This window comes from Oncorhynchus keta, chromosome 25 (assembly GCF_023373465.1).
Source record: "Oncorhynchus keta strain PuntledgeMale-10-30-2019 chromosome 25, Oket_V2, whole genome shotgun sequence".
In the NCBI taxonomy this organism is placed as follows: Eukaryota; Metazoa; Chordata; class Actinopteri; order Salmoniformes; family Salmonidae; genus Oncorhynchus; species Oncorhynchus keta.
The window spans coordinates 8616239-8639647 of NC_068445.1; the positions used below are offsets into that span (position 1 = coordinate 8616239).

Consider the following 23409-nt stretch of genomic DNA (forward strand, 5'->3'; position numbering starts at 1 on the left):
ATTTGATATGGATGGCTCTTGTTGGTATTATGCCACCTGCAAGCTACTTATGACGGCTCAAGGGAATCATCTTCTGTTCATCCTTATCCACCAAAATGTCTAAAGAAAAGGAAGGTATTACAGTCTAGAATGTAGATATAGAGCAAAAAAACTGAATGTCATTAAACTATTTTGTGAGCTCAAACCCCAAATGGTAGTTACCAATCAAGAGACAGATGGTACAAAGTCATTTTATTTCAACCCCACTGTCTTCTCTGGACACAAGCGAAGCAGTATATTTTTATTTTAGATAAAACATTTAGTCATTTAGCAGGTGCTCTTACCCAGAGTGACTTACAATCAGTGCATTCAACTAAGGTAGACCACACATGTGTATAATAATAATTGAAAGAAAAGTCTAAATAGCCGCTATATGCAAAATCAGGGACTCGGATGGTCTTTACTGAGTGGCGGCTGCAATAGAGAGGCAGGCGAGGGGGCATCCCGATGAGCCTTTGTCGACGAGGAAATAGACCGCCAATGCCCTCTGTCCTATTGTTGAAGTTATTATGTGACTTGTTAAGCAAATTTTCACTCCTAAACTTATTTAGCCTTGCCATAACAAAGGGGTTGAATACTTATTGCCTCAAGACATTTCAGGTTTTAATTTTTCATTCATTTGTAAACATAAAAAAAAAAACATAATTCCACTTTGACATTATGGGGCATTGTGGTTACGCCAGGGACAACAAAATCTAAATTTGATCCATTTTAAATTCAGGCTGTAACACAACAGAATGTGGAAGAAGCAAAGGGTATGAAGACACTGTACATACCCCAACCAGATGCCATGGATGACAGGCAAGGCGTCAATACAGGACTAAGATTTAATTATACTATGCCGGCTCTGACGTTCTACAGATGTGGCAGTACTTGCAAACTATCATGGATTACAAAGGGAAACCCAGCCGCGAGCTGCCCAGTGACACAAGCCTACCAGATGAGCTAAATACCTTCAATGCTAGCTTTGAGGCAAGCAACACTGAACCATGCATGAGAGCACCAGCTGTTCCAGACGAATGTGTGATCTCGCTCTCCATAGCCGATGTGAGTAAGACCTTTAAACAGGATAACATTCGCAAGGCCGCGGGGCCAGACAGAATACCAGGACATGTACTTAGATCATACACTGACCAGCTGGCAAGTGTCTTCACTGATATTTTCAACCTATCCCTGACCCGGTCTGCAAACCCAACTTTTTCAAGCCGACCACCATAGTACCCGTGCCCAATAACACCAAGGTTACCTGCCTAAATCCCTTGCCCCGTAGCATTCACATTTATAGCCATGAAATGCTTTGAAAGGTTGGTCAAATCAAATCAAACTTTATTTGCCACATGCGCTGAATACAAGTGTAGACTTTAACGTGAAATGCATACTTACAAGCCCTTAACCAACAGTGCAGTTCAAAAATAAGAAAATATTTACAACACCATCATCCCAGACACCCTGGACCCACTCCAATTCGCATACCGCCCCAACAGATCCACAGATGACGCAGTCTCTATTACACTCCACACTGGCCTCACCCACCTGGACAAAAGGAATACCTTTGTAAGAATGCTGTTTATTGACTATAGCTCAGCATTTAACACCATAGTCCCTTCCAAGCTCATCACCAAGCTCAGGACCCTGGTACTGAACATCTCCCACTGCAACTGGATCCTGGACTTCCTGACGGGACACCCCCTGGCGGTGAGGGAAGGCAAGACCACATCTGCCATGCTTACCATCAACATGAAGCCCCTCAGGGGTGTGTGCTTAGTCCTCTCCTGTACTCCCTATTCACCCATGACTGTGTGGCCACGCACAACTCCAACATAATCAAGTTTGCTGACCACAAGACGGAGGTAGGTCTGATCACCGTCGACAATGAGGCAGTCTTTAGGGAGAAGGTCAGAGACCTGGCATTGTGGTGCCAGGACAACAACGTCACACTCAACGTCAGCAAGATAAAATAGCTGATTGTGGACTACAGGAAATGGAGAGTCGAACAGGTCGAGAGCTTCAGGTTCCTCAGTGTCAACATCATTAAAGAACTATCATAGTCCACATACATTAACACAGTCATGAAGAGGGCATGGAAACACCTCTTCCCCCTCAGGAGGCTGAAAAGATTTGTCAAGGGCCTTCAGATCCTCAAAAGGTTCTAAAGCTGGCCCATTGAGAGAATCTTGACTAGCTGCATCACCTCTTGTTACGACAAATGCAAGGAACTGGATTGTGTTTACAGCATGAGTGGTCTCAAGTACAGTACCAGTCAAAAGTTTGGACACACCTAGTCATTAAAGGGTTTTTCTTTATTTTTACTATTTCTACATTGTAGAATAATAGTGAAGACATCAAAACTATGAAATAACAAATGGAATCATGTAGTAACCAAAATAGTGTGGGAACTACACATGCTGAAATAATCTGTTCACCTTCTCTGGGTCTCAAATCTGGACTCATCAGACTAAAGGACAGATTTCCACTGGTCTAATGTCCATTGTTCGTGTTTCTTGGCTCAAGCAAGTCTCTTATTATTGGTGTCCTTCAGTAGTGGTTTCTTTGCAGCAATTCGACCACGGAGGCCTGATTCAGTCTCTTCTGAAGGGTTGATGTTGAAATGTGTCCAGTTACTTGAACTCTGTGAAGCATTTATTTGGGCTGCAATTCCTGAGGCTGGTAACTTTAATGAACTTATCCTCTGCAGCAGATGTAACTCTGGGTCTTCCTTTCCTGTGGCAGTCCTCATGAGAGCCAGTTTCATCATTGCACTTTATGGTTTTTGCGACTGCACTTGGGGAAACTTTCAAAATTCTTGAAATGTTCCAGATTAACTGACCTTCATGTCTGAAATGAATGATGGACTGTTGTTTCTCTTTGCTTATTTGAGCTGTTCTTGCCATAATATGGACTTGGTCTTTACCAAATAGGGCAATATTCTGTGTAGCACCCCTACCTTGTCACAACACAACTGATTGACTCAAACGCATTAAGGAAAGAAATTCCACAAATTAACTTTTAACAAGACACACCTGTTAATTGAAATGCATTCCATGTGACTCATGAAGGCACCCCATGAAGCTGGTTGAGAGAATGCCAAGAGTGTGCAAAGATGTCATGAAGGCAAAGGGTGGCTAATTTTTTATTTGTTTGGTCCATATGTTTTATTTCATAGTTTTGATGTCTTCACTATTATTCTACAATGTAGAAAATAGTCAAAATAAAGAAAAACATTTGAATGAGTAGGTGTGTCCAAACTTATGACTGGTACTATAGATGCGCTTGTTTTGAGATCAAAGCGAGAGCTTCATGTAGCCAAGTGTGCACATTCTGTTCATGTCCTTTGCTAGTTAGTGAGTTATTAGCCCAGTTATAGATCATTTTAGTCAGCAATAGGGGAGTGATACTTTTTTTCTCCTAGAGGGGCAGTGTTATATTTTGAGACATGCTTGAACAAACTAAGTAGCCAATGGGCAGAGGGTAGCATCATTTGTCTGATTCTCTGTAATGGCATGGAAATAATCATTTTATTTTGTAAAGTGGTTTCTTGCATCAAACAACACAACAACATTTCCAATGAACTCCTTGCCTGAAGGACAGGTGGATAACAGGTTAATGTCAAGCCCTGCATATTTTCTTCAAAGGTTTCATGGAATTTAGGCCTACATTGAACACCACACATTGGCTGCTACTGTAGGCTGAATGAGAACAGCTATTTCCGCGTTAAAATGTTATGGTATGCCATTGCTTTTGATTGTAGGTCACTCTGGTATGCCTACATTATGATCAAGTAGCCTACATGGCCACTGTTAAAACTGTAACATAAAGCAGGTACAGCCTCAGTGTTCACAGTAAACGCATGCTGGAAGTTGCACAGAATTTTCACAATGTTAAAGTTTGCTCTCAGTAGACTTGAAATCCGCTGTGCCGAGAAAAATTAGAGGGAACATTGGTGGTAAGTACGGCATCACTGGGGTACATCCCTGGGGCCGAGATACCTTCCATCCAGGACCTCTATACCAGGTGTTGTCAGAGAAAGGCCCAAAATATTGTCAGACTCCAGCCACCCAAGCCGTAGACGGTTCTCTCTGCTACCGCACAGTAAGCGGTATTAGTGGACTAAGTCTAGAACCAACAGAACCCTGAAACAGCTTCTACCCACAAGCCATAAGATTGCTAAACAAGACTGCTAAATAGCTAATAAAATGGCTCCCCCGGACTACCTGCATTGATCCTTTTATGCACAAACACTGGACACTCACACATACTTACACTGACACCACAAACGCCCACACACACATAACATGCGCACACATACATACTGACACCACACACACACACACACTTTCACACTCAACATATACTCTACCGTCTAGTATCTATCCTGTTGACTAGTTCACTTTACCCCTACCTATAAGTACATAGCTATCTCAATTACCTCATACCCCTGCACATCAACTCAGTACTGGTACTCCCTGTATATAGCCGTGCTATTTTTACTCAAGATTTTTGTTATTCACTGTGTATTTATGCCTTGTGTCATATCAATTTGATATATTTATCTTAACTCTGCATTGTTGGAAAAGGACATGTAAGTAAACATTTCACTTTTAGTCTACACCGGGTTGTTTTACGAAGCATGTGACTTCTTTTTGAGTGAATTGTGCAATACATTTTCTATTCTGAAAACTAGGATTTTCACACACAGTACCTCCATCTGCTGGCAAGACAGATGAACAACTGGCAGACATCTTCTTTGCGCCTGCATTTCAAAGACCAACCACAGAGGACAGGCCTACCACATAAAAAAGTGATTTTTCTTCCATGTATATTTAATCTCTCGTGGATGGACTACCTAAACTACCAAAGTACAACATTATAATGATTCCATAACTTTTTATGGTAAGTTACTCGTAGCAAAATTCTTGAAATGACAGAGGTTGGGAATCTCCATAGAGATAGAGGACTCATCTTTGTATCTGTGCCATTATAGCGTCTGTGACAGCATGGGCAGCACCATTGAGGCGATCTCCATTTTGATGTAGCACATTTTCTTCTTCACAATTGGCTGATCCCTCCTGATTACCAGGGTTGGACATGACTCCAACAGGGTCACCAGGAGGCATTAGACAATGAAGTTGGAAGTCCCACCCAGTTGACTACATTATAATGGTGGAAGCCCTCAATGGTGCTGTCCATGCTAATATGGCCTTTTGGCCACTAGAGGACTCTATCATTCTCTATGGGAATCTCATTATTTGTGATACAGGCTAAAGTAGTACAGTGCCTTAATCACGAAGGTACTGACTATAAGTGTTTGTTCCTGTAGGCTACTGTTTAAAAAAATACAGCTCACTCCACACAAGTTCACTCCACACCCACACAAATTATTTGCCTGGTGTAACTTAAGGTACGTCAGACAGGTTTGGGGTCAATTCAGCTTTCAATTCAGAAACAGAACTGAATTGAAATTCACTCCATGAATTGAAAATGACTAATAGTTTTTCAGTTGGGTGAGGTAGGGCTGTAGCAGAGATCTCAGGCTCCGAACGCACACAGCTTTCTGCTCCATGATCTCCTCCAGTTTATGGACGTAACTCCCTAAAGTCCTGAAGAATAGAGAGGGACCGGTGAGACAGACAGGGAAGGAAGTTGGATCAACAAATGGTAGACAGTCACGGAGAGCACTACTCTCAAACCAAGTGTCCCATTCAGCAACAATAATAGTAATTGCAATGAATCTAATGAATCCAATCCATGATTTACGAGCTAGTATATTTAATACTTGTATATACAGTGCCTTGCGAAAGTATTCGGCCCCCTTGAACTTTGCGACCTTTTGCCACATTTCAGGCTTCAAACATAAATATATAAAACTGTATTTTTTTGTGAAGAATCAACAACAAGTGGGAAGCAATCATGAAGTGGAACGACATTTATTGGATATTTCAAACTTTTTTAACAAATCAAAAACTGAAAAATTGGGCGTGCAAAATTATTCAGCCCCTTTACTTTCAGTGCAGCAAACTCTCTCCAGAAGTTCAGTGAGGATCTCTGAATGATCCAATGTTGACCTAATGATGATAAATACAATCCACCTGTGTGTAATCAAGTCTCCGTATAAATGCACCTGCACTGTGATAGTCTCAGAGGTCCGTTAAAAGCGTAGAGAGCATCATGAAGAACAAGGAACACACCAGGCAGGTCAGAGATACTGTTGTGAAGAAGTTTAAAGCCGGATTTGGATACAAAAATATTTCCCAAGCTTTAAACATCCCAAGGAGCACTGTGCAAGCGATAATATTGAAATGGAAGGAGTATCAGACCACTGCAAATCTACCAAGACCTGGCCGTCCCTCTAAACTTTCAGCTCATACAAGGAGAAGACTGATCAGAGATGCAGCCAAGAGGCCCATGATCACTCTGGATGAACTGCAGAGATCTACAGCTGAGGTGGGAGACTCTGTCCATAGGACAACAATCAGTCGTAGATTGCACAAATCTGGTCTTTATGGAAGAGTGGCAAGAAGAAAGCCATTTCTTAAAGATATCCATAAAAAGTGTCGTTGAAAGTTTGCCACAAGCCACCTGGGAGACACACCAAACATGTGGAAGAAGGTGCTCTGGTCAGATGAAACAAATTGAACTTTTTGGCAACAATGCAAAACGTTATGTTTGGCGTAAAAGCAACAAAGCTCATCACCCTGAACACACCATCCCCACTGTCAAACATGGTGGTGGCAGCATCATGGTTTGGGCCTGCTTTTCTTCAGCAGGGACAGGGAAGATGGTTAAAATTGATGGGAAGATGGATGGAGCCAAATTCAGGACCATTCTGGAAGAAAACCTGATGGAGTCTGCAAAAGACCTGAGAGTGGGACGGAGATTTGTCTTCCAACAAGACAATGATCCAAAACATAAAGCAAAATCTACAATGGAATGGTTCAAAAATAAACATATTCAGGTGTTAGAATGGCCAAGTCAAAGTCCAGACCTGAATCCAATCGAGAATCTGTGGAAAGAACTGAAAACTGCTGTTCACAAATGCTCTCCATCCAACCTCACTGAGCTCGAGCTGTTTTGCAAGGAGGAATGGGAAAAAATGTCAGTCTCTCGATTTGCAAAACTGATAGAGACATACCCCAAGCGACTTACAGCTGTAATCGCAGCAAAAGGTGACGCTACAAAGTATTAACTTAAGGGGGCTGAATAATTTTGCACGCCCAATTTTTCAGTTTTTGATTTGTTAAAAAAGTTAGAAATATCCAATAAATGTCGTTCCACTTCATGATTGTGTCCCACTTGTTGTTGATTCTTCACAAAAAATACAGTTTTATATCTTTATGTTTGAAGCCTGAAATGTGGCAAAAGGTCGCAAAGTTCAAGGGGGCCAAATACTTTCGCAAGGCACTGTACAAGGTGCTGAGTTCTCACCACGTCAGGCTGTTGGCACAGCAATGTCCCCTCTCTACGACACATAGACTCTATCTGCTTCAACTGCTCCCAATGGGTCTGGACAACACACTACCTGACGCACACAGAAGGGAGAAATGGAGAGAAAGAGAGAGATAGAGAGAAGGAAAGATTTTGTAAGTCGCTCTGGATAAGAGCGTCTGCTAAATGACTTAAATGTAAATGTAAATGAAAGAGGAAGAGATGGCAAAGGATAGAGTCAGGATGAGTAAGGGACCATAAACCTACACATTGTTCATGATACATAACAGATAGACTTGAACTTACTGGGCATATGCTCCAGGGCTTCCCGAGTAGAGAAGGAGAGGGTGGCTGGGGGTCCAATGTGCTTCAACAGACCGTTTGGAACGTCTGGACTGCTTGAACCGCTGAGACGGCATGGTGTGTGGCGATTAGGAGGACTGTTTGAACTGGGCGACTGAGATTGGTCCTGCAAAATGTTAAATTGCACGGGGTTGTTCATTTGTTGGAGAATTTGTACAGTAGGGATGGAGGAGTTGGGTGTATCCTGAAATGTGTGTTTAGTCGCGATGGGATGCTTATGTGTATGTTGTGGTACATGGGTGGAAGGCAAACGGTGTGATGTTTGTGTGTTGGGCTGGACTGGGCCTTGGGAGCACTTGGTTGTGTGTGTATTGGATACAGTGAGGTTGTGTGGTGAGTGGAATGTGTAGAAGGGCCAGGGGGACATGTAGAGTCAGGAGCCTAGGACCTCCCTCCCTAACTGGGCTGGGGTTTTCAGGATTCCTCTTTGGTCTTGGACAGACACCAAGGAGACCACAGGGGCAGATGGTTTGGTCATAGCTGGACAGAACAGACAACACAAGAGAATTAAGAGCAACATTTGACTTAAAACATTATTTCTTTTTTTACACGCAATCCCCTAACAAAACCGCAATTCTCACAAATGAACAATGTCAATGAGAAGGTGGCAATTATTTACCGAGATATTAAGTACACAATGCGGGGGGGAGGGGGGAAGCATTGCACAAGCTTGTGTATGTGACTCACCCATTCTCCAGAGAGGAGCAGCGTCCATCTTGGATCTCATCTGATCCATGTGGCCTTCACCACGGTTCCTATCTATCACTAGAGTGGGTACTAGAGACTGGCCACCGTCCACCACCCCTTTTCCCTTTCTACCTTCCCTAGGCAGGAGGGAGGGGGAGTAGGTGCTGTGTGGTACCTGCTGGCAGAGGAAGGAGTCTGTGGCTGCCAGCCTGTCTACTTGAAGCAAGGAAAGTGAGAGGGGGTCCATGGTGCATCTAGATGAATCACCCGAGGACTCACAGTGTGGTGGTGAAGAAGGGGGCATTTGAGCCACAACTCCAGAATTATTTTGGCTCTCAGGGAGAAGCCTTGTGGTGCCAACCGCTGCTCCCCTCCCCGTCTGCACAAAGGACAGAAGGGGGGTGGCAGGGTCTATAAGACGTAGCAGCTCAGCACCTGGTAGCGCTGTCCTCTTTCTGGGGCTCAGTGGTACTCCCTGCTGGCAGGGGCAAATGGGGACATTTTGGAAGTGTAGGCACAGGCCACTGGAGCTCTGGTTGATGTGCTTGGACTCCAGGGACAGGTCGTTGAGCTTGGCTGGGGGCGGGGGTGGAGAGAGGGGCCTCTCGGCCGGAGCGTGGTGGCTGCAGTGTCGGTAAAAGCTGTCGTTGTCACTGTTGCTGTCTGTGGAGCCGCGGGTGAAGTCATTAACGGCAACCTCTCCTTCCTCCTCTGTGCTCCATTCAGCCCCCAGCAGCATGTCCTCTTCTCCTCTCTTCTTGTGTTCCCCTGCCCACCCCCTCCTCTCAAATGCCCCACGGAGGCTAGATGTTAACCGTTCCTCCTCCCCAAGACGCAGCACAGCCCCTGTCCACCTGCCGCCCTCTTCTGACTCGACCACTCTACACTCTGGCCATGCCCATCCTCTCCTCTCCTCCTCCTTGGGTGACCCCCATTCGTCCCCACTCCCTCTCTCCACTCCTTCTCCTCCTGTCCCTCTGTCATCCAGCCTGCTGATGGTAGACAGCACTGATCCAACCCCGGGGAAGAGACATTTGAGGATGTGCTCTCCACTACCATCATTATCTCCTTCATTATCATCATCATTATCGCCATTGTGGCAGTGGCTCTGAGACGTGTTGTTAGAGAGGTGACTCTGTCCCCTCCCCTTTGCCTCCACTGTGACCCCTGCGGTCCCTTCCCCCCGGAGCGGGAGGTGGTCTCCCCCGGCCCCAGCAGTGGCCCTGTACCCAGCCAGCAGCTCCTCCACACCGCGGCAGACAGACGGAGAGGCAGGCAGAGGCTGCTGGAGCCACTGCATCTGCTGAAGCTGCTGGTGGTATCTTCTCAAATGCCTCTCTCTTTCCTTCTCGCTCTCCAGCTCCCTTGGCGTCTCAGTTTCTCTCTCCCTTTCCCATTCTGTACTAGTCCTCCTATCTCTCTCCCTGACCTCTCCCAACTCTCTCTGTCCCTCAGCTGTGTTCTCTCTCTCCCTCTCCCCCACAATTCGGTCCTGCTCTATCCATCTCCTGCCCTCTCCCTCTCCTTTACTCGTAGTAGTCCTCTGCCTCTCTTCTCCTCTGAGGCAGGTAGCAGCAGCTGCCCTCTTACCTATGGCCATCTGGCTTGTAGTGGCTCTTCCTTCTCTGGGTATTTCCCAAAGGGTTGTCCTCCCCTCTCCCATTCGCTGTCTCATCACCCAAGCCACCCCATGGTCCTGTTCCGTGTTGGAATCATCTGTCTTCTCACGTTCCTTTCTGTGCCCTTTCTTTTCCACCTCCCTCTCGCTATTCCTCTCCCTCTCTCCCACTCCCTCACTCCTCCTGCGCCTCCAAAGCCCCCGGCCCAGTGAGCCCCTCACAGGTGTGGTGTGCTCCAAACAGAGGTCTTCTCTCCCCCTCCCAAAGCCCTCCCCCGCCCCCTGGCCCTTTGGTGTGGAGCAGAGCAGAGCTCCCCCTGGGGCTAACCTCCTAGCAGGGGTGCCAGTCACATTTTGGGCCTCCCTGTGTCCCCCCAACTTCACCCCTTTTGGGGAACTTTTCCCCCTGCTGGCACTAGTACCAATGCTGCTAGTCTGATCATGTTCCGGGGATGGGGACGGGGTGACTGTGGGCCATCTTCTCCCCCCTCCCCCCCTCAGCTCCTTCACCCTGTAGAGCCAATAGGACATGATATATCACAGGCCAATGTCACTGACCAATTAAACAATGATGTCAAAACTGTTGAGTCGGAGTGTGTGCTCTCATATGACCTACGTAATACGCAACACTCACCGGTCAGCGTATCTCAGCGTATTGAGTGTGTGTTTGGTTGCTAGGTGACCGGGGGAAACGTTTGCAATCATACATGTCTTTGAATCACCAACAAAGGAGTTCTTCAAAACCTATACAGACAACAAGGTAAACAGAGTTTGAACAAAGGGGTACTGACCCAAATTCTATCATTCCCTGTGGACAACACAGTTGAAGCACAAACCTGGTGTGGAGTTGCTCAGATGTGTTGTTGAGAGTTGAACCCGTGAACGTTTGCAATGTGTGTGTGAGATTCTTTACCTGTGTGAGCTTGCTCTGTCTGAACGGTGTGTGTGACTGCTCTTGGTCCAGAGAACGGATACATTCTTTCAGCTGAAACAAATAGGCTACATGTTAACAGCAATCCCGTTTTAAGTGTGTGTGAAAATGAACAATAAAGTATTGTATTGTATCCTGTTGTGTGTGTGTGTTGCACTCACTGCCAGTAGACTCTGGTTGATCTCTGCCCCCTCCATGCGACTCAGTCTGTCTGGGTCTCTGGAGTCTGCTGCTCTCTCACTCCCAGCCAGATCCACAAATGACATCCTACACAACACAGTGTGGGACACATCTGGTCCGATTACTTTTAATTTAATGTCACAAACTATTTTACAAAGCTACTGAATTGCGCACGCACGCACGCACACACACACACACACACACACACACACACACACACACACACTGTGTACTGTAGCTAATCATACATAAAATAACACATTCAATCTCAGGTATATTGCTGAATATGTGTTATATTTGAGATTATAAACTGTGTCTGAATTGCAATGTGCAAACTCCATATACCTGGTTGATCATTTTCTATATATCACTCTCAAAACAAAAATATGGAAATTAGTTTTGCTACCTGGAACTAATTTGGCGACTTTGTCCTATAAGTTATTATAACGTGACACTGACCTGCCAGTGGCCCGATGGCCAGAGTCTCTGAGCTGTATCTGGAGCAGAGCGTGGGAGCGGGACGACACTGGGTTGACTCCACTTGCCCCCTGGGTGCGCTCACCTGTACCCCACAAGATCACCTGGAGGGCGGAGAGAGGAGAAGGTGGGGAGGATGAATGAGGAGGGGTGGAGGCAGGAGAAGGTGGGGAGGATGAATGAGGAGGGGTGGAGGCAGGAGAAGGTGGGGAGGATGAATGAGGAGGGGTGGAGGCAGGAGAAGGTGGGGAGGATGAATGAGGAGGGGTGGAGGCAGGAGAAGCGATGAAAGGAGGGTGGAATGAAGAAGGGAAATAAATCAAAACAGCAAGACAGGGAGGTATAACAGACGAGAACAGGAAGAATGAGAAGAGAGGAATACAAGTCTCACCTCTAGCAATGAGTTGACAGACTCCACTTTGACCTCTCTTAGCCCTGCTATCTGAACCACTTGGTGCCCATCCTCCCTTGCAAACAAGCTGCATAGAGAAGACACAGATGTCATTATAAAGAGACCAATCAGAGGTTTACTGGTTCACTTATTTCCTGAGTGGTTCACTGAGTAGTTCACTGGTTCTGTGGTTCGCTGAGTGGTTCACTGAGTGGTTGTGGTTCAACTGGTTCACTGGCTCAATGTTATTATGAAGGAACCAATCAGAGAGCATGGTTATGACCATGTCATTGTGAAGGGACTAGAGGTTGATCGATTAATCGGCATGGCCGATTAATTAGGTCCGATTCAATCTTTCATAACAATCGGTAATCTGCATTTTTGGACGCCGATTATGGCCGATTACATTGCACTCCATGAGGCGACTGCGTGGCAGGCTGACTACCTGTTACGTGAGTGCAGCAAGGAGCAAAGGTAAGGTGCTAGCTAGCATTAAACTTATAGTATAAAAAACAATCAATCTTCACATAATCACTAGTTAACTACACATGGTTGATGGTTAACTAGCTTGTCCTGCGTTGCATATAATCAATGCGGTGCCTGTTAATTTATCATCGAATCACTGCCTACTTAAGTCTGCTCCTCTCCTTGTTCGGTCGGTGTTCTGCGGTCGACGTCACCGGTCTTCTAGCCATCATCGATCTATTTTTCATGTTCCATTTGTTTTGTCTGTTTTTTTTCAACCTAATTGGGATCAGGTTGAAAAATCATAATCGGTCGACCTCGAGAATGGACCAATCAGAGAGCAGGGTTATGTTCAGTGATGCTTCATAATTCCTATAATAACTACAACCTAAAACTTCTTAACTGGGAATATTGAAGAACTGGGAATATTGAACCACCAGCTTTCATATGTTCTTATGTTCTGAGCAAGGAACTTAAACATTAGCTTTTTTAAATGTCACATATTCTACTTTTACTTTCTTCTCCAACCCTGTATTTTTGCATTATTTAAACCAAATTGAGCATGTTTCATTATTTATTTGAGACTTAATAGATTTTATTATTATTATTAAGTTAAAATAAGTGTTCATTGTTCATTCAGTACTGTTGTAATTGTCATTATTACATATATATATATAAAAAATGGTCCTCCAATAATTGGGATAAGGTTGAAAAATCATAATCGATCAACCTCGAGAATGGACCAATCAGAGAGCAGGGTTATGTTCAGTGATGTAGTCAATTTACTAAACCTCGAGTGCGAGTCGAGTCCCAAGCCTCTAGTGTTCGAGTCAGAGTCCAAGTTAGAGTGTTACATTATGAAATATTTTCTGAAAACAAAGTCACAACTACTGGTCGAGATAAGTCAGTCCTGAACTTGAGTACATTCACAATCACACACGCACCGTTTTCTACGGTCCAACAAGTCGTAGAGCTGGCCACAGTAGATCTCAAAGAAGCTGACATTGACATAGACGTGGGATGTGACTGCAGAGTTGCCACAGTCCTGGGTGGAGTGCAGCTGGGTAAATATGTCCCTGGCAGCCAGAGCGTATAGCCCCTGTCTCTGAGGAGGACAACCCAGCATGGTGTGTGTCTTCCCTGCTCCCGTCTGGCCGTATGCAAAACAAGTGGCCTTGCCTCTGCCAACGTACATACAGACAGAACTAGGTCACACAATATCCCATTACAAATCAAATCTAATTTTATGTGTCACATGCTTCGTAAACAACAGGTGTAGGTAGACTAACAGTGAAATTCTTACTTACGGGGCCCTTCCCAATAATGCAGAGAGAAAAAAAATAGAGAAATAGTCGAAGAAACAGAAAAATAGACAAATAATAACACAATTAGTACTGAGTCGATGCGCAGGGGTACGAGGTAATTTAGATAGATATGTACAGTTGAAGTCTGAAGTTTACATACACCTCAGCCAAATACATTTAACCTCCGTTTTTCACAATTCCTGACATTTAGTCCTAGTAAAAATCCCCTGTCTTAGGTCAGTTAGGATCACCACATTATTTTAAGAATGTCAAATGTCAGAATAATACTAGAGAGAATAATTTATTTCAGCTTTTATTTCTTTCATCACTTTCCCAGTGGGTCAGAAGTTTACATACAATCAATTAGTATTTGGTAGCATTGCCTTTAAATTGTTTAACTTGGGTCAAACGTTACGGGTAGCCTTCCACAAGCTTCCTACAATAAGTTTGGTGAATTTTGGCCTATTCCTCCTGACAGAGCTGGTGTAACGGAGTCAGGTTTGTAGGCCTCCTTGCTTGTACCTGTTTTCACATTTTCTATAGGATTGAGTACAGGGCTTTGTGATGGCCACTCCAATACCTTGACTTTGTTGTCCTTTTGCCATTTTGCCACAACGTTGGAAGTATGCTTGGGGTCATTGTCCATTTGGAAGACCAATTTGCGACCAAGCTTTAATTTCCCGACTGATGTCTTGAGATGTTGCTTCAATATATCCACATCATTTTCCTTCCTCATGATGCCATCTATTTTGTGAAGTGCACCAGTCCCACCTGCAGCAAAGCACCCCCACAACATGATGCTACCACCCCTGTGCTTCACTGTTGGGATGGTGTTCTTCGGCTTGCAAGCCTCCCCCTTTTACCTCCAAACATAACAATAGTCATTATGGCCAAACAGTTCTATTTTTCAGACCAGAAGACATTCCTCCAAAAAGTATGATCTTTGTCCCCAAAACGTAGTCTGTCTTTTTTTTAAATGGCGGTTTTGGAGCAGTGGCTTTTTCCTTGCTGAGCGGCCTTTCAGGTTGTGTCGATATAGGACTCGTTTTACTGTGGATATAGATACTTTGTACGTGTTTCCTCCAGCATCTTCACAAGGTCCTTTGCTGTTGTTCTGGGATTGATTTGCACTTTTCGCACCAAAGTACATTCATCTCTAGGAGACAGAACGTGTCTCCTTCCTGAGTGCTATGATGGCTGCGTGGTGTTTATACTTGCGTACTATTGTTTGTACAGATGAACAGGGTACCTTCAGGCATTTGGAAATTGCTCCCAAGGATGAACCAGACTTGTGGAGGTCTACAATTTATTTTGTGAGGTCTTGGCTGATTTCTTTTGATTTTCCCATGATGTCAAGCAAAGAGGCACTGAATCTGAAGGTAGGCCTTGATATACATCCACAGGTACACCTCCAATTGACTCAAATGATGTAAATTAGACTATCAGAAGCTTCTAAAGCCATGACATAATTTTCTGGAATTTTGCAAGCTGTTTAAAGGCTCAGTCAACTTAGTGTATGTAAACCTCTGACCCACTGGAATTGTGATACAGTGAATTATAAGTGAAATAATCTGTCTATAAACAATTGTCGGAAAAAATAATTGTGTCATGCACACAGTAGATGTCCTAACCGACTTGCCATAGTCGGTTAGGACATCTACTTTTGCTATAACAAAACTATAGCTTGTTAACAAGAACAACAACCTAAGTGTATGTAAACTTCCGACTTCAACTGTACACTTAGGTCAGAATAAAGGGACTAGGCAAAGGGATAGATAATAAACAGTAACCTCAACGTATGTGAAGGGTCAAAAGAGATTATTGCAAAAAGGGTCAGTGTAGATATTACAGGTAGATATTGCTTAACTATTTGACTAACTATTAGCAGTCTTATAGCCTGGGGGTAGAAGCTGTTCAGGGTCCTGTTGGTTCCAGACTTGGTCATAGGTACTACTTGCCGTGTGGTAGCAGAGAAAACAGCCTGTGACTTGGATGGCTGAAGTCTTTGACAATTTTTAGGGCCTTCCTCTAACACCGCCTGGTATAGAGTTGCTGGATGGCAGGGAGCTCGGCCCCAGTGGTGTACTCAGGGTTCTTACAGAAAGTGGCAAGTCATGTTCAAGGACCATTCATTTTGTATTAGTTCATATTATGCAATTGTTTCTAGTCGCCAACAGATGGCAGTATATCGCCACAATAGAAAAGAAGAATATGTATTTACTACATACATAGGCGGTAAGTCAGTACTGATGATTCTGTCATTTGAATAGCAGAGTTTGGGGATATGCTACTGGTGAACACACATTTCCTATTCACATTACTACACAACTCCAGCTTAATGACTGGGTGGACTGTGTGAGGGAAAAGGAACGGCCACCAGAAAGGGCATGAGCACGGCTGCCGCTTGATAAGGCGGAATATAGCCGGCGCCCTGTGAATGAAAAGCTCTGGGTGTTGTTGCAGAGAAAAAGTCACCTAATGTAGAACTGGTGCCAGTGCAGGATGCAGCGTTGTGTCTTTCCCCCTTCATGTGGCTCTTCAGGGCCTATTCACCCAATCTGACGCATTTATTTGCACCTTACATGGTGTGGGTTGGTTGGGTCCAGTGATGTAGTGGTAAAAAAAGGTGAGTAAACTATGCTTAGCAAAAATATAAAACGCAACATGCAATGTGTTGGTCCCATGTTTCATGAGCTGAAATAAAAGAGCCCATAAGTGTTCCATATGCACAAAAGCCAGGTTTGAATCTACATTGTCCCGGCAGTTTAGCTATCGATGTGATGTTTGGCGGCGCCTAATCAGTCAGTTCTGTACCTACCTGGCTGAGTGGCAGTGAGGGTGGAATGAGCGAGCTCGCCTGGCAGCCACAGCATGAAACACGTGAGGCAATAAAACTCAGTAGGCTGCATGGAAATGAATTTGCAAGACCAATACATTATCTGTTCTCCTCTCATTTTAATTCAAGTACTTTTCAAGTACCAACCTGAGAAAATGTCTGCTTTTTAAGGTATTCCAGTACTTGAATTTCAGAGTGCCAAATTCAAGTACTTTAAGAACATCAAGCAATTTGTGAGAACCCTGTGTCCTGGGCGAACGCACTACTCTTTGTAGCGCCTTGTGTTCAGATGCCAAGCAGTTGCCGTACCAAGTGGTGATGCAGCCAGTCAAGATGCAGCCAGTCAAGATCTTCTCTGCCTCCTGAGGGGGAAGAGGCGTTGCCATGCCCTCTTCACGACTGTGTTAATGTGTGTGGACCATGCTAGTTCTTTAGTGATGTGGGCACTGAGGAACTTGAAGCGCTCGACCTGTTTGAGCGCAACTGTTTTAGGGTACATTATGGTAAACAACACCTAGTTGCTCCTCTGCGGCTACATCCTTGTGTTACAGCAGGGGTCTTACACACGCGGGGGATATGGCTAACACCGACAGACTTTTCTTATCGGAGTCCCTCCCCGTTTTCTTTTCTTTAGAACCCAATGAACACAACACAAGGTTCCTTACCCGTTGAGGACATGCTGTATCAGTGGAAAGGCTGTTTTCAGGTACACATCCACATTGGAGCTCTCTTCCCCGAACACCTCATCATAATTAAACCTGTGCTGTGGAGGGGACCAGAGAAGAGTGCAGACACACACACAGATCAACACTGTGTTACAAGGAACAGGGGGCCTGAAGCTATATGAATTATATTTATGTACCTTAACTTGGGTTGCAAAGGGTAGGAAACTTTACAGGAACTTTACGGAAATTTTCCATGGGAAGTTAAGCCCTGGAATTTAGGGAATTTAGCTTAAATTCATCAAAAAAGTTAGCTTATAACAGTTTAGGATAGACATAAGGCAATTCTAGGTATTGTGGCATATTTGGATAAACTATCCCCAATTCAATGGAATTGCAACCCTCTGCATGCACAGTGCATTCTTCCATCACATGTGCAGTGCTCTCTTCCATCACATGTACAGCTGATTCTCAAGATCTTGCTCACTAATGAGATGCTATTGTGCTACATGCTTTCTGGTAAGTTTTGATTACAATACTGGGTGGGGTGAATATATTTTATTTGACATTTTATTTGACATACATGATTTTTTGTTAACTAGTAAATAGTAGCCTACAGTAAAGTGTGTTAAAATAATTTCTAACTTGTTAACAATTTCTGCTAGTTAGTTTTTCTACCATGTGGGTTTTAGCTTGCTTGAGCCTGCTAACTGAGGAGTGTTAATTCACCTGTTTCCATACATGTTTCATTTTAAAACATGTATCTTACAAAGGAGTTGTTTAATCTAACTGCTTAACTATTTATCTGTACATGGAATTGTATTTTAATTTTTAAACGTATTTTTTTCTAACCTGTACATGAAAATGCCACGGGCACTATCTGATGTGTGGAGACATTTCACTGCAGCTGATGTAGAAGGAAAAGCTGTGTACATTTGCAAATACTGTGCCAAATCATATGTGAAGAATGCAACAAAGAATTATCTGGCCAAGTGCAAAAGGTTCCCTCAGCGCTCACAACAAGCAACCTCTGACAAAAGTCCCTCTACTTCTATTTGCGGTGAAAATTATGAATCAGACACCTTATCGATGGCAACAGCTCATGGTCCTCCTGGAATCAGACGTTTTTTTTTACTCAATGGAAGAACGTAGTCAGAGAAATGCTGATGAATGTCTTGCTCGAGCTGTGTATGCAACTGGTTCACCTATTGGAAGAGATTTCTGAATGTTCTTCGCCCAGCATACACCCCTCCAACCAGACATGCTTTATCTACGCATTTGCTGGATACAGAGTTCAACAGAGTGCAAGTGCAAGTGAAGGTCAAGCAAATCATAGAGAAAGCAGACTGTATTGCAATAATCTCTAATGGGTGGTTGGATGTTCGTGGGCAAGGAATAATTAACTACATCATCTCCACCCCAAAACCAGTATTCTACAAGAGCACAGACACAAGGGACAACAGACACACCAGTCTCTACATTGCAGATGAGCTGAAGGCAGTCATCAATGACCTTGGACCACAGAAGGTATTTGCGATGGTGACAGACCATGCTGCGAACATGAAGGCTGCTTGGTCTAAAGTGGAGGAGTCCTACCCTCACATCACACCCATTGGCTGTGCTGCTCATGCATTGAATCTACTCCTCAAAGATATCATGGCACTGAAAACAATGGAAACACTCTACAAGAGAGCCAAGGAAATGGCTAGGTATGTGAAGGGTCATCAAGTTATAGCAGCAATCTACCTCACCAAGCAAAGTGAGACGAATAAGAGCACCACATTGAGCTGCCCAGCAACACATGTTGGGGTGGTGTTGTCATCATGTTTGACAGTCTCCTGGAGGGGAAGGAGTCTCTCCAAGAAATGGCCATATCACAGTCTGCCGATATAGACAGCCCCATCAAGAGGATCCTCCTGGGTGATGTATTTGGGAGAGAGTGGTAAGCAGCCTGAAACTCCTGAAACCAATAGCAATAGCCATTGCACGGATTGAGCGAGACAATGCCATCCTGTCTGATGTTCAGACTCTGCTTGCAGATGTAAGAGAAGAAATCCGTACTGTCCTGCCCACTTCACTGTTTCTCCAAGCAGAGGAAACTGCATTTCTGAAATACATCAAAAAGCCTGAAGACTTCTGCCTGAAGCCAATACACACCGAAGCGTACATGTTGGACCCCAAGTATGCTGGCAAGAGCATCCTGTCTGGTGCAGAGATCAACAAGGCCTATGGTGTCACCACTACCGTGTCTCGCCAACTTGGCCTGGATGAGGGCAAGGTTCTTGGCAGTCTGGCGAAGTACACTTCCAAGCAAGGGCTTTGGGATAGAGATGCAATATGGCAGTCGTGCCAACATATCTCATCAGCCACCTGGTGGAAGGGACTTTGTGGATCTGAGGCTCTTTCCCCTGTTGCCTCCATCATCCTCCAAATCCCACCAACATCAGCCACCTCCGAGCTCAACTGGTGCTTGTTTGGGAACACACACACCAAAGCACACAACAGGCTGACCAATACAAGGGTTGAAAAATTGGTGGCATTCCGGGCAAATTTGAGGCCTTTTTTTAAAACGAGCCATCCTTAACAAGGTTGAGGCCTCAGAGTCTGATGTTCAAGAGGTGGACACTGAGGAGGTCCAGGGAGAAGACATGAAAGCCTGAGACGAAGACAACCAAATGCTTTAGTTTCTTGAATATCATTTCACAGATTTATGTTGCAAATGTTTTTGGGAGATGCAATGGATCATTGGGGATCATTCAATATTTTTTTTGTTTCTTTTGTTGTTCAGTGAAATCATCCATGTGAAAAGTCAACCCTTTTAATTAAAGTTCAATTCGTAACTAAATTGTTTTTTTTACTTCTACTGGAAGGATTTAATCATTTGCAATTACGTCTACATATGATAAGGTAAAAGGTTTATGTTTCTGTTTCCATATGATATGGTAAATATATCCAATGCAAAATACATCTACATTTAAATGGTATTCATATTAATTTGCATATATTTCCATTAATTCCCATATATTCCAGTTAATTCCCATATATTCCCACAGAAAGTTTCCACCTCTGAATATTCCCCAAAATGTGCAACCCTAGCCTTGTACACAGTATATCCAAACATACAGATATAGGATCTTAATTTGATCACTCTTTTGTTGCTGAGAATTTTCCTGCACGGCAGGAAATGCAAGCTTGTAGTGTATATGCGTTTTAAAAAGGCTTCTAAAGTTTGTAATTTCTGAAATTGAGACTTGACTTACCCTAACAAAAAATGTATCAATGTAAATGAACTATTATCCACATAATAATTCACATTTCCTGTTGTTGCAGGATAATTTTTCTTCTGTAGAAAACTGGCCCAAATTTAAGATCCTACATCTGTATAATATACAAACATAAATAATGTCTCCTTTATTGTACCTATATACTGTATATTCACGGTCTGAACTGTATACATTGCTATATTCAAGTCTTGCTAGACTCTGTCCTCTGTGACTGTGTGATGTAGCCTGAGTGTACTGTACATTAGAGTTCTGCTACCCAACCCGAGACCGACAGGCCCCGACATTATACATCGGGTTACGGCCACGTAGGGCCTGTTTCTTCATCAATAACAAGGGTACGGGTAGGGCTCGGTATTACTAAATTGATCAATAAAATGTTGAAGATGAGCCATTTGCGCGGTACAGTCATATCTGACTAAGATCATAAGGTGGCGTCAGAAGTGCTTCAACCTTGTCAAATTTAAGACTGGAGAGATTATTTCGCCAAAATGATCATTCTCATTGAGTTTTGTCGGAGTTTAGAGTGACGAAAAGTAGCTAACAGCTCTCTCATGTCTCTTCATTGAACAGAGCAGCCCAAGCGGAGCTGTTGCTATGGATACTCAAAGAGTCAGAGCACCATGAGCAGAGCACATGCAGAGTGTGCTGCACGCAAGGAGTGAGTGAGAAAGAGGAGCAGCTAATAAATTTACTAACAGGGGAAGTTATTTCTGGTTTCGGGCAGGGCCGGGCCTTAAATTTAGCAGAAGCAATCGGGCCTGGGTAGGGTAGGGCCTGAGCGTCACCAGCATGGGTAGAAGCTCGACTTTAAATTCATGCCTGTGCAGGGCTCTACTGGACCTGGTACCTACTTGGAGTATGTACTGGGTCAGGTCCACTGCCTCTTTGCTCTCATGGACCACCACAGAATCTCCATCATGGGCTGTGACCACGTCTGCCTCCCCTCTCCTGTTCTCAGCATTGGTCAGGGGCCTCTTCCTCACACACACACTGATCCTCTGCTCACCTGCCTCCCTACAACACACACACACACACAAGCACAAATTACAGGTATTTTGAACAACAGTATAATTAATAAGAGAGAGTTACCTTTTCCAACTAACCAAGTGTGAGGGGCAGTTATTTGTATAATGAAAAGAAGTAGGAAAACAGATGAAAGGAGAGACAGCAGCAGACCAGAGACGACCAGCCTAGTGACCCATACACTATCAACAACAGCATTATACACAATTGAAACATAATACAACTTACTTTCTGGTTGACACCGGGCTACTCAGGGGCAGACCATAGTTGAGGCCAATAGTTCTCCTCGATGTGTACATGTATGTGGGCTCATCCGTCCTCCTGGATGTCCCATCCGTCCTCCTGGATGTCCCATCCGTCCTCCTGGATGTCCCATCCGTCCTCCTGGGTGTCCCATCCGTCCTCCTGGATGTCCCATCCGTCCTCCTGGATGTCCCATCCGTCCTCCTGGATGTCCCATCCGTCCTCCTGGGTGTCCCATCCGTCCTCCTGGATGTCCCATCCGCCTCCCGGCGTACCTCAGGTCTTGGCCTGCTGCCGATGGTCGTCCCCTCCTTGTAAATGCAGACGCCCTGACACTGGGTCACTTTGCTGTTGCTCCTGTGCACTGTGGTCCGTCTGACAGTCTGCTTGTGAGGACAGCTACGCATCGGCGTCCCACTGATCTGGGTTTTGTGTATGGGTGACCCTCTGCTGAGGTCGCAGCGTGGTTGGGGTTTAACCCCTGTGTTCGGGCTCGGGAAGGGGTGGACACCAGCCCCCCTGTGACTGTCATAGTCACTGAGCGATCCGCGTTTGGGTTCGCTCGACCTACCATCACCATCAAAATCTAGCTGCCTGCATACGGGGACATTGCTGCCCGAAGTGAAAGTCTTTCTTGTTATCACAACTCTATCGTCATCGTGGCCCCCATGGTCTTCCTCTTCCTCTTCCTTCAGAGACTTGACCAGCTGTACCAGATGGAACAGCCGGGCACGGTCCCCCATGCTGTGGACCCCCACGCTCGAATAATCGCCCATGGTGAGCAAAGACAGGTGTCCAGCGCGTCTCAGTCCCATGGCGGTAAAACAAGGGTAGTGACGCTGAAGCCCGACCTCGCGCAGGCACTCGTACAGGCATGATGTCATCGCCTCAACTGGTTCTTTCTCACCTCTGGCATGTGTGAGCAATCCCTGTGAGGGAATGAGCGGTGGTCATTCCATTTGGTTAATCTTGGAGCGCGCTGTCCCCAAGGCGGCGCAACCAAATAGACCTTCAGTAGCCTTGTCTACAAATGTATAAACCGGTGGCACATTACAAGACAACTCCCTTGCTTACACCTTGCCTTCCTCCGTGCTTTTTGTTGATGAATGATAGCCTACTCTTGTGGCTGGGTGTGCTGCATGCTTTGGTGCTGAAACTTGACACTGCTGATGGTGGCACTGATGTCACACATTGCAGTGTAGCAAATATGATAAATATAGATGAGCCAACAGAACAACAGCTGTCATAGCTTTACAGTTATGTTAACAGCTGCAGTGTTCTGGCAGTTGTGAAAGACCATATCATGAAAACTCTTGAATTTGGAATAGGAATTCACTGGGATATTGTTGAGGACCCAGGGGAGGAAAATGCTGTAAACATTTAGATAATAATTTGGTCTCTCACCTCACCTGGCTACATTATTATAAGTTAACCTTCTTGCAAGTGTGCTGGCTGTAGTTTTTACAAAACAAGGTGAGGTGCCA

The 23409-nt window shown here is 44.6% G+C and overlaps 1 protein-coding gene across 1 annotated transcript; it reads right to left on the reverse strand.

Moving 5' to 3' along the window:
* Positions 1-2320: 2320 nt before the first annotated feature.
* On the reverse strand, positions 2321-23142 carry LOC118357821 (kinesin-like protein KIF24). Its single transcript, XM_052479983.1, has 13 exons — positions 21911-23142; positions 21511-21673; positions 17379-17476; positions 13518-13754; positions 12109-12196; positions 11700-11821; positions 11222-11327; positions 11043-11114; positions 10764-10873; positions 8512-10640; positions 7768-8304; positions 7462-7555; positions 2321-5636 (listed from the first exon to the last, which is right to left on the reverse strand). Exons 1-11 carry the CDS (start codon positions 22807-22809, stop codon positions 8198-8200), a joined length of 4131 nt encoding a protein of 1376 aa, XP_052335943.1. The 5' UTR covers positions 22810-23142; the 3' UTR covers positions 2321-5636; positions 7462-7555; positions 7768-8197.
* Between the last annotated feature and the right edge of the window lie 267 nt (positions 23143-23409).

What these genes read in the sequence shown, in the direction of transcription:
- LOC118357821 (XM_052479983.1), bottom strand. Translation starts at nt 22,809, where the DNA reads ATGACATCATGCCTGTACGAGTGCCTGCGCGAGGTCGGGCTTCAGCGT. An exon ending in ATACAGCATGTCCTCAACGG is followed by an intron (nt 13,755 to 17,378) that starts GTAAGGAACCTT and finishes GTACGTTGGCAG; the next exon opens with AGGCAAGGCCACTTGTTTTG. An exon ending in TGCTCCTCTCTGGAGAATGG is followed by an intron (nt 8,305 to 8,511) that starts GTGAGTCACATA and finishes TGTTCTGTCCAG; the next exon opens with CTATGACCAAACCATCTGCC.